This window comes from Drosophila grimshawi, unplaced genomic scaffold (assembly GCF_018153295.1).
Source record: "Drosophila grimshawi isolate 15287-2541.00 unplaced genomic scaffold, ASM1815329v1 contig_1377, whole genome shotgun sequence".
Classification (NCBI taxonomy): Eukaryota; Metazoa; Arthropoda; class Insecta; order Diptera; family Drosophilidae; genus Drosophila; species Drosophila grimshawi.
Window position 1 is genome coordinate 577,034 of NW_025062900.1, and position 11,850 is coordinate 588,883.

Sequence of the window (11,850 nt, forward strand, 5' to 3'; positions counted from 1 at the left end):
TCACCGATTTTCATAAGCAATGATTTTTTGAAAATGGTATGACTCCTTTTTCAAAACAGAATCTAAAGTGCAAACCGAGATTTAGGTTCGATTCTCATGTTAAAATCTAACTGCCGATAAGTGCTGGGAGAGAGCAGCCAAAGCTTTTCACAGCCGTAACTATCTTAATGTTTATCCGAATTAAAAAAAAAATAGAGGTTTTTGTAATTGTCTGACTTGTATCATAATTTCAATCATAATACTAATAACGATACTCGATTTTCATGCTCAAATTGCTCAGAGCCATAACTTTGCATAAAGTAATCATTGAACTGTAGAATAAAACTACATTTAGCTACATTTTTAAGTTTCGCACGCGATTCTCACACGATTCTCTAAAGCGAACTATATTCTTTCCATAAAAATATCTCATTTTCCATTCATTTGTGTATATATAATAATATTTTTATTTGAATTAAAATTAGTAAGCATCGATGAAATTTGAGCAGAACACAAAAAAAAAAAACATACAACATGAAATCATAAAACAAATAGAAAACTAACAATTTTAAAAGGCAACGCGTTTGGTTTCGGATGACTCCTTGGACTCCTTTGCTCCATTATTGACAACTCCATGGAAGAACCCCCTCAGCCGCTTGACAGCAGCACACGGTATGCTGGCAAGGGGCAAGGAAGGCGGAGGTGGCGGAGTGCCTGGCAACATGCAGTAAGCGACGAAGTGCATCAGATTGTAGGTGGCATGCTGATAGGCCTGGCGATGGGCCAAACACTGCCGGATGCGATGGCCCACAGTGGCAGCGAGACAGTTCTGCAATGTGACCAACTCCTCTTCCTTCTTCTTGATGTCCATCTCGAGCTCGGCAGAGTGTTGCATCAGTTTGCTGGTGGCAAATAGTGCTCATAAAATTACTTAATGAAGAATCCGTTTTAAGAAATAGAAAATAAATAAATGTAAAATTTTTCTAATTTTAAATTTACCCTCCAAGTTTGGTAAGATGGAAACATTTTGTAGGTCGCTTTTCATTTAAGGTAGATTTAGGATTCAGAATTGAGGATTGTGGGATTGAGTTAAAATCTTACATAAGCTGCTGCTCCGTTTCGTACTTGTGCTCCATGAGTTGAGTGCTGGACAACTTTAACTGCCCGGCCAGGTTTTCTATATTCTCCCCCATCTCATTCACTGATTCTTGCTTCTGGTTTAGCTCCACACGTAGTGCCAGTAGCTGGCCAGTCAGATCCTCAATGTCAAACTTGGCCAGTTGGAATTCACGCTGAATCCTCGTCAGCTGCTCAAGTTGCTCTCGTTTCAAGGTGTGCGTCTGAAATAGATCTTTCTTGGTGATTTGTAGTAACTCTTGCAGATTATCAATTTCCTGCTGCTTGCTGGCAACCTCCTCAACTAATTTGAGCTTCTCCTTATTGGCTTGGACCAAGAGGATACCGAGTTCATTATTGGACAACTTGATTTGGGCAGTGTCCATGTAGGATTGCTTTAGCTGATCATTGAGGGCATCATTGCGACGCTTCTCCACGGCAAAGAGAGTGTTGTAAACATGCAACTGATTGCGATTCTTGACAAACTGTGAGGGAATGAATATTTATAATAAATGAATATAAATAATAAAGCAAACAAAAAAAAAAGAAGAATTCCACCAAATATTATTCAAAATTTATGGATGTTTTAAATAAACAGTGCTTAGATTTCTAAATTTCAGAATTCAAAGCCCCGTTTTTCTTCTTTTTTTTTTAGATTTTTAAAAATGTTTCCAAACTGAAAAGGAATTATTATTTATAATTAATGTATACTTTTAAATAATTTGTAATTACATTGCGCTTGAAATCTTCGACCTGTTCGCCGAGATGACGGACTTCCTCGCGTCGTCGTCTCCAGGAGCGCAACATGATTGTGTTGAAGATGCGCAAACTGGCAATCCGAACCAAATCCTGCTGATCTCCAACCACTCCTGCCCCATTCAACATAAATCGTGGGCTGCACAGCTGAACTGCAGTCGCATCCTGGATGCCCAGTTGACCAAGTCTGGAATCACAACGAGCCAACTGATAGCTGCCCGTGCGTCGTGCCTCCTTGAAGTCCATTTGGGACACGGACTTGCGTGCTCGGAAATTTAAAATTGCCGCCGAGTGCTGGCGCTTGAGTGTTAAATATGCAGGCATCGTCAGCAACTTGGATTCTGATTTGCTGTAGCCGGAATCGGCCCCGCTGGACAGACTACTACTCGTGGTAAACGATGCATCCGAGGAGGAGGGTGTGAGCGGCACTGCTTTGGGCAGCCTGATTAGCTGCATATTTTCCTTGTTCTCAACGCTAAAAGGGAGTCTCATTTAACAAGAATTGTATGGCAATTTAAAATAAATAATTAAGTATCTTCTTGAATATAAGTCATTATTTCTTACATCCTACCCATCCAGCTCTGAGTGAGTTTATGCATCCCTAGACTTACCTCTGCTGCTGCTTCTTCTGCAATCGCTGTTTGTTGTTGCCGCCCTGGGTGCGGCGCTTCTTCAGCTGAGAGCCGAGCAGCGTTTTGCTGTAGGGTGCTCGTGGGGAACTCTTCTTGGCACCATCATTGCCGTTCTTCAAGTTCATCTCATTTAAACGCAGACGCGGACTTCGAGGCCACATTTTTGTTTGACTTTTATATTATTTTTTAGATTTTTTATCCTCTTTTTTTTTTTTAAATACAAATATAAAACAGAAATACACAACCAGTAAACGAGCTTAGAAAATGTATGTTTATTTATTTTTTTGTAGCTGCACTGCGTCTGAAAATTCTTTCAGAAATGAATAGTTTTTTGATAGTCTTACAAACAGACAGATATCATCGCCTACTGGTTTCAACTATAAGCAAGTAAGCTGAAGTCGTGAGAGCTCGACTAGCAGATACCCTACAGCCAGCTGTCGCACACCCAAAAGTAAGCTTGGGTGGAAGTGCTCTTATTTCTCATACTGATGGGTACAATAACTAATTCAATGATATACTATAATATAGGACGAAAAATATATATGTAATATGATAATCCGTATAGATATGGCTATATCGACTCGGCTGTTCATCCTGATCAAGAATATGTACACTTAATTAGGTCGGAGTTTTCTTTTTTCTGCACTTACATACAATTAGCACAAAAACTTATACACATTTATGCATAAAAACCGTACCGTATATGTAATTAGGCTAGCCTTAGAAATACACGTCATCCATTTGACCACATCTCATTGACACAAGTATTGTTTATTCAGTTCGTAGTCACACTCCAGCAAGCAAATATCGAAAATATTATTCCGAAAACATAATAAAAAATTGTGCGAGATTTAAATTTGTGCTAAAAGTTGTGCTTATTTTGTAAGTACTTTTTACCTTAATCACTCATTTTTGAATCCATTCTCAAGTTTGTGATTATTTTAAAGTATTTCTATTTAGTCCCACATATTGAAATCCTTGCTAAAATTATTGTTTGGGATTTAAATTCGTGGTATTATAATTATAATAATAATTACTTACTTTGTAGTTACTTAAAGTTTGTTCATATTTAAATACATAAATCATAAATGTAATTCTTATCTTTTTATTTTTTATTAAATCTATTTTTTACTTATTGTATTTCGTGTGTCGCCTGACTTTAGTTAGAATTAAATAAATAGTTAAGTTAAAATGGTGATTATATTGTAAGTTCTTTATCTTAGTCCCACATATTTAAATCCTTACCAAAGTATTGCTATTTTGGACGAAAATACATTTTAGGGAACGTAGCTCTGTTTACCTTCACTCTCATGACCTACTGCCATCATCTTCACCCATTTACACCCATCGACGCCCATCTTATACACCCGTAATTTGCCCGCGCAGTAACTCAATTTCGCAGAGCATCCGTTCATTGATTGCGGACCATTTGCCAATTGCGGCCAAAAGTGTTTCCACAACATTTGGCGCAAGGCGCCAAAAAAAAAAAAAACGGTTACATTTTTCTTGGGGCCCATTTCAAAAAATGCATTTTGAACGCAGTGAAAGCTTTTTACACAAACATATCTTTTTCACCACATGGCGTTTGCGCAGAGTGAAAAGCTTTTTTGAATTAAATTTGAATTGGCTGGAGAAAAGAAATGATGATGATTTTGGGCCGCTTTTTGTGTTGTGGCTAACGGCGGCTGTTGGCGGTTTCATTAACGTCGCGACGCTGCTGGCAAACGGTTGATTTGGCTCGACAAAATTGGCTAAAATTATAAGTCGACAGGTGCGAAAATTAAACCTAACAGCTTTAAGAGAATTTCGAAAAAAAGATAGAAATAAAAATGCAGTTGTTAATTTAGAAAATCATTTAAAAGTAAAACACATCAAATATCGAAAAGTGAATTTAGTGTGCTTAATAGCTCTCTCTGTGTGTGTGTGTGTGTGTGTGTGTGATTTTGTGTGTGCCTTTGTGTTGGCTATTACGAAAATCGAAACGAACAAATATTTGGAAAACAACACACATACCTTAAGTAAATATATTGAACATCTCGAGAAATTCTTTTGGGTGAGTTCTGGAAAATGGCACAGCCTATAAATAATGTTTTATGCATAGTGATTTGTTTGCTGTTTGCTATTTGCCGTGTGTGTGTGTGTGTGTGTGTGTGTGTTGCAAAAGACCCCCTGCCAACCAGCTTGGCAACAAATAATCGGTGCAACAACACACGTATTGTTTATAACTAATTGCTTAATAATATATTCCAGCGTTTATCAATGAAATGGGTTTTTCCCCAATACTAAATTTAATTCTAACTGTCTTAATCATGTTGATGATTTAGTCTACAGATTTGCGTCTTGGGGAAAAAGTAATTAAATGAAATGTTATTGTGAGGCGTCATCTCTCGTTTGTCTTTCTCGATCAGGTTATACATTATCATCGTCATCAACATCATAGTTTAACAGCAGGCGTCTTACATAAGACAGATTTACTTATTGGTTGTCGCGAGCTAACAATTCTTGGAATCACTGTTTACACAGTTTAATGAGAATATTGTGTGGTACCTGGAATTAAAAGCGAACGCGTCCAATTGTCGTCATAAAAGGTGTGTGTCTCAACTAAAGGAATTAAATGTTGTGCACAGCTTAAAAGATCTGAAAGATTTTTAAAATAACATTCTTGTCCTGAACAAAAATATATAAATATTGATAATTGTGCTTTCAGCGAATTGGAAAAGCTTATAAGTTGTTGGTTGTCACAGAGTAAGTTAAGTATTAAATTAAATACATTGAATTAAACGAGTCTTCTATCAGCCACGTGTTAATAAAAATTCAGTTAGGAATGCATAATAAAAGAGCTTAGATAATGCTGAAGGAAACAGTCTCATAATAAAATGCAATTGCATTTTCATGCTACAGTCTAAAAAATAACAGCACTTTTAGAAATAAATTCTCATATTTGCGGTGTCAGCTTTTATGTTAAAGTTTTTTTTAGTTTTAGTTTTGTTTTTTTTAAATATTTTATTTATTTATGTTCTACCTAATTTGATTGTTTACGTGAAACCTTAAAATACTACTACTTAATAATAATAATAAGTTAATGTAAGAATGCTGTGTGTACATAAAGAACAAACTGGAAATTATAGAACTTTTTTGCAAATTTGCAAAAAGATCTAGCACATAGTTTAAAAAAGAAAAAACCTGTTTTTCGGCAAGAAACAACATTGCGTTTTATAAATAAACTTTGTATATAATAAGTTGACCAATATAGGATGGTGATTTTCTACACTTGAGCATAACATTTTCTCTGAGTGGAGTCAAGTTATTTGCCAGCTCTATATCCAGTTTTCCAAACCCCCTCGTTTTGCAATCGCAAATTGTGCAGTTGGAAATGGCGCTCACAAATTGCTGATGCATTAATTAATTAATAGTCAGCTATACACGAATAAAAGGCACAATACATATTTATATATGTATATATATAGACTATAGACGATATTATCGTTGTTGCGGTTACCATTGTGATTGTTGTTGTTGTTGCGAATACAATATACAAGTTTACTATGAGACAGACTGTTGGTGGTGATGTGTTTGTCAGCTTTGCAGTTTGTCTCTGTTTTATAGTTGATTAGCGTTGTTTTAAAGTTGCTGCTGCTTTTCTAATAAATTGTGAAATTGTTTATTGAATTCAACGATCCAGTTGCCGACAGACAACCTTGATTGGCAAAAAGTTTCTTTCCACTGCATGCGGAACTGTGAGCTGCCAGCTGCCTCTGCCCAAAGCTGTCCATGTTGCAGTGGCAACTGTGATATAATCACCGATGTAAAAAGAAGAAAAAAGAGTAGCAAGCAAAAGTGATGGGAAAGTTATGTGCAACTGGAATCGACGATCGACAATAGACGTTGTTTGAGAGCATCGTTTGTTTCCGCATGGGTGCGGGCCACTCACTCGCGTGGCAAGCAGATACAGATGCACATACAGCAACAGATATTTTGAGTGTATCTGTGAGATACAAGTGGCGCAATTGCGTCTGCGTTGATGATTCATACAGCAATTCGGGGAATCCGAAACCGAATCCAATCCAATCAAGTGCAACGCGTCGACTGGTTTTTTCTTCAATACTGGTTTTATGTACTCGTTTTATTTGAGCCGAATGTTTATGCCTAGCAAATTACAAAAAAAATACATATATGAAAAAAGTTTGCCTTTCCGTTCATTGATTGTTGAATTTTGATTGTTGAAAAGCAACTTTTGAATTTGAAGTATGATGATTTAATCAGTGCTTTCAAGCAACGCTTTTAGTGCCGGGCTTATTCATTTGATGATAATTCAATTTTTATCACTTATGAGTTTTTCGGCAACGATCACAATATTTATTTAATGGGTTATAAACGCAGTCACAAATTTGTAAAAATAATGTTTTCAACAAATAAAAATGTATACTGAAATTCTAAATTAAAATTCAAGATAGAATTTCAATGATTTAAAATAAAAATTAAATTATTAAAATTTGTTTTCATTTTTGAATTTGTCTCTAACAAGAACATTATTTATTTATTCATTTCTTTAAGAAAAAGATTTCCTTTATTTCGCCTCATCTTCTCAGCTTGCCAGCCAGGGCATTAGCTAGTCGAGCACTTTCCAGTTGTCTCCAGTTCAGTCAGCTGACCAACATTTTAGTTCATTTTCATTTGTAATTTTATCTTTCCTTATTTTTCGGCTCATCTAGTTTTTTTTTTTCGGTCATCGATATGCTCTTCTCGGACCTCAGTTTCAGCAGTCTCTGCAGGTCAGCTCTGCTCTGCTGTTGTGTCTTGAATTTTAATGCTCTACGCATCGAGTCTTTGTTTTGAGGGCGTCGCCAGTGTCGACCTTTTATGCTGCATATGTAGGTGTGTAGGTGTGTGTGTGAGTGTGCGATTGTGCGACAGTGTGTGTTTCTGTATTGGCAATAAACAATGGCCTTTACTTTGGTCCGCTTTCAGACAATAACAACAACCACAACAACAACAACAACAAGTGGTTGCCCAACTAGCCGCTCAATTGCTACCACTTTTAACTCTCTCTCTCTCTATCTCTATCTCTCTCTCCCTCTCTGTCTCTGTCTCTGACTCTTTGTATGACGTCTCACGTCTTACGATTCCCATTCGCAGCTCTGGCTTTGTTAGCGTCTCTTGAATGTTATGTTTGACCTTGGGTTAGCGCACATGTGCCAGAAGTGCAGATATGCTCAGGCAATCGCAGTGGTAGTGGCAACGGCGGGAGGAGAGCTTAGGAACCATTTGTTGTTGCTTATTCTTGTGGCTGGCGTCTTTCTTATTACACTCAGCAAAACAAACGCCTTAAAATTTAGAAAATAAGCCTGAAAACTAGAAACAATTGTTATTATACGAGAAAAAATAATTATTTCTAAATTTCAGAACATTGTAAGGAAATTGGAAATTTGAAATCTTAAATTACTAATGTTCAATAAAAACCAAATAGTGCCCTAGAGCTTAAAAATCGTTATTCTAAATTTTAGGAAAATCTACCCCTGATGCAAATATAATTGTTTTTCAAATCAAATTTGTTAATAACAGTAATTTTCTAAATTTCAGTCGCTTTTTTGAGAGTGTGTGCCCTATCAATCAACGTACTTCTATGCTTCTATTTTCATCTTAGCTTACAACTGATAAGCAAAGAAATGAAAATTGATAAATTTGTTAATTGATGCAGATTAGAATTACAATAAAAATCCCAAAAAGGTATTTCATCTTCATTAGATGTGATTTATTTTTAAATTTGGCTTTGCCCTGCTTAAAACACGTTTAGCCGGCTATGACGTAGTCGTTAATGTTTTGCCTTGTTTGCTTTCTTTTTTTTTGTGTTTGGGTTATCAGCTGACGTCACAGAATCAATCAAAATTAATTAGTTTGCTTTTAGCCCAAAATATTGAATGTGCAATGACCGCAAAGGTCTTCATTCAACTCAGCGCAACCTATTAAAATTGATTTTGCGTCTATTTTAGACTCGTTTGCCTTTGTTTTGCGTAAATGCAACCGATTTTCCCCAGGCATTGCAACTGGTGAAAAATTGCATATTTCTTGCCCACGCCGCGTATACTTGTTGATGTATACTACTTGATGTTGTTGTTTAAACAATGTTTTTGGTTACAACACATAAACACATGAACACGGCCAAATAAATTATTGAAGTTTTCTGCAGCATTTTGCACAAATATTATTATTATTAATATTTATTATTTTGTGTTCAGTCTGTGTGTATTTGGCGCTGTTTTGCTTAAATAACTAGAAATCAACGTTTTGATGGAACCACAAGCGAAATTGAGTCAATAAATGCTCAAATTCATGACCTTAGCTGCTGTGTCTGCTTCTAGACATAAAACACAAAACATGTTGCACAATTTGTAGATTTGTGTGTAAATAAGTACGAATATAAATAATGGGATATTCGTGTTTAAACTCGCGTTGGGTTCGCGTTGTGTTCAATTTCATAATTTGCGTGTGGCTGTATCGGTTCGAGAGATAAGACTGCTCTGGGAACTGGACCATATCAGAGGGGTCAATAGATTTTTAGATGTTGACTAATTCCACTTAATTGAAGTTAATAGGAAAGATCGAAAGAACGTTAATCTTGGGCACTCCGAATATATGTTATACCCTCGTACATATATTTTGATATTTAAGTGTATTTTTTAAATATATTAAATAATATTATATTTTTATATGTTGAATATTCAATATTTGTGTTGCTATGTTTCCTTTCGATCAAGCTTTAAAGCTGAGAGAGTTCTGTTTAACTTATCTTACTCCATACCTTCAGAGATTTGCTTACCTTTTATTGTTTGATGCCTCACTCTTTATCTGTGTCAATCTATATAGTTCTTAGCATTTTTTACTTTCGTGGTCACTAAACGACTAACACGTAACAATTTTTGGTGTCGTTGGGTTTTTTCTGGGTTTCTCCAAACCGTGGAATAAATGTTCGATCATTTGACATATTAAAATCCCCAAATTAATTTATTATATTCTTTATTTTATTTATTTTTTCTTTAATTTGTATTAATTGTAATTATTAATTTCATGTTAAATAATTTAATTCGTAACTTTAATTCTCAACGTACATCTATTAAAACATGCAGAGTTTTTTCTACACTGTTTTTGGATTACATTAAATAGATTCACATTAATAATTACAAATATGAGAACAGACGTAGATGGCTTTATCGGCTCGGTTAATGCTACTGATCAAGAATGTATACACTTGATGGAGCTGGAGACGTTTCCGTCAAAATAAAAACCAGACCTCGGCAGGTTGCATGTATATATGTATGTATGTATATATATATTTATATTTATACTTGCTTTGGTTATCAGGCTGCTCGCCGCCTACAAATACATATTTATGTACACAGAAAATGATTGTGGTAGCTGATATTGTAGTTTGTTCAATATAAAAGAATCTTTGTGAGAGTTTATACAGTTTTCTATGACGGGTGTAAATCAAAAATATTGATTTTATGGTTATCTGAAATCGTGAAATATTCGTGAATCGGTGCAAGTTATCGATAACATTAACTAAACTTAATTCATACAAGCAGCTTGATGGTAGTTTCCTTTTTACGACAGCTTACATTTGAAATTTTGAGAGAGTCTAGCTTTTATGGCTAAATTGAGACAATTTTTGAAGAATACGTTATACCCCTCTTACCCACTTTAAGTGGTATATAAAACGCAAAATGAAATCAAAAGTGTGCTGATATGTCGATATGGCTTGAAATTTAATGGCCGCCGATCGTCATCAAGTATACGATATCAACAATGCGACAAGTTGACGAGAGAGAAACAATCGCCCTCCGAGCAAAGTCGAGTGACAGTTCAAGCCGTCGGCGAGTGTGAGCACGAATGTGAGTGTGAGTGTTAGTCTGAGCACGAGTACGAATACGAATGTGAGTGCGAGTCGATCTGTGAAGCATTTGAGAAAACATGACGCTCAGTTTGAAACTGAACTTTGCCGGCGACTGACGTGATTTGACTTGTGTGAAGTGAATTCGAAATCGAAATCGTCGTCGATTTGTGCAAGTCGCACGCGAGTGTATATTTTGTTTATCTGTTAATTATACACACGCAAGCCCGACATATATATTATATTTATATATATATATATATTTATATATATATCTGCAGTGCAATAACCACAATAATAAGTAAAGCCGTTCTCAGTTCTGTCTGTATTTACTGACTCACTTTGTTTTTGGCGCGTTAATTTTTAACAACAAAGAAGAGAATAACAGAAATTAATTTTAGGCAAGTTTAAGTTAAATAAAAAAACATATCTATAGATGTGCATGTATATATATGTATATGTGCATGCATTCAAATGGAAATGCGGAAAAAAGTATAACATTGTGTCGCAGCGCTTTTTAATCAAGTTTTTTTTTTATATTTCTAACAAATACAATAACAACAATAACAACAACATAATAAAAAAAGCAACTAAACAACTACACGCCATAAAGGTTAGCAGTAATAAATTAAGTAAAAAATGCTAAATCTAACGCGCAGTTTGTTACTGAAACTAAACTCAGCTTTGAATACATGCATAAATATACATATTTATAGCCATGCATGTGTATATGTATGTATTTAAAGACAACAGCACTCTACACATTTCAACTACAATTGCAATAGATAATCTAAAGATTGTAAATAACAAAAACAAGACAAAAAAAACAACAACAACTCGTATATCAAATTATAATCCATAGCAACAAAAAAAACTATTAATAGTGGTTATCAAAAGACTTTCCTTAAATAATGAATATTTATGGGGTTCAAACTAGTTGTGGTTTATAGTTTTAGGAATTACAAATAATTATGGAAAAATATTAAGAAAAAAAGGTATACATATATGTATATGTATATGTATAAAGTATTCTTAATCAATACTCAGTTGCTGATAAAAATAGCCATGCGTGTTCAAGTTCATATTGAGACTTATTTTTGCTGACAGTTGCCGCCATCATTGGATTGAGCAAATTATTCAAATTAATTGATAACACTTAAGAATTATAATATACAAAATGATACATTGCTAATTCGACTCCAGACTCTTGTCAAAACCTTTTTATTTGTGTACCCATCCATTAAAAATGGGTATAATGGTATTGTGTAAAAGTAAGCAAACAACTCCGCCTAAGGTTATATGTGTGGTGATGTCAATATGCGTCTCAGAGACTATGAGAGAAAAGAGAGTTAAAATTTGGACTAAAAATTCTTGCATACCCCTTACGCATATTCCCTTTTTGCAAATATCGACTTCCGATAGCAAAACAAGCCACAGTTTTAAAGGCAGAGGCTTCTAAATGGTCTATGAAATGCTTTT

The 11,850-nt window shown here is 35.0% G+C and overlaps 1 protein-coding gene across 1 annotated transcript; it reads right to left on the reverse strand.

The window, feature by feature from the left end:
- Window positions 1–418: 418 nt before the first annotated feature.
- On the reverse strand, window positions 419–2,799 carry LOC6562916. Its single transcript, XM_001989362.2, has 4 exons — window positions 2,463–2,799; window positions 1,828–2,326; window positions 1,081–1,580; window positions 419–881 (listed from the first exon to the last, which is right to left on the reverse strand). Exons 1-4 carry the CDS (start codon window positions 2,642–2,644, stop codon window positions 548–550), a joined length of 1,515 nt encoding a protein of 504 aa, XP_001989398.1. The 5' UTR covers window positions 2,645–2,799; the 3' UTR covers window positions 419–547.
- Window positions 2,800–11,850: the final 9,051 nt, after the last annotated feature.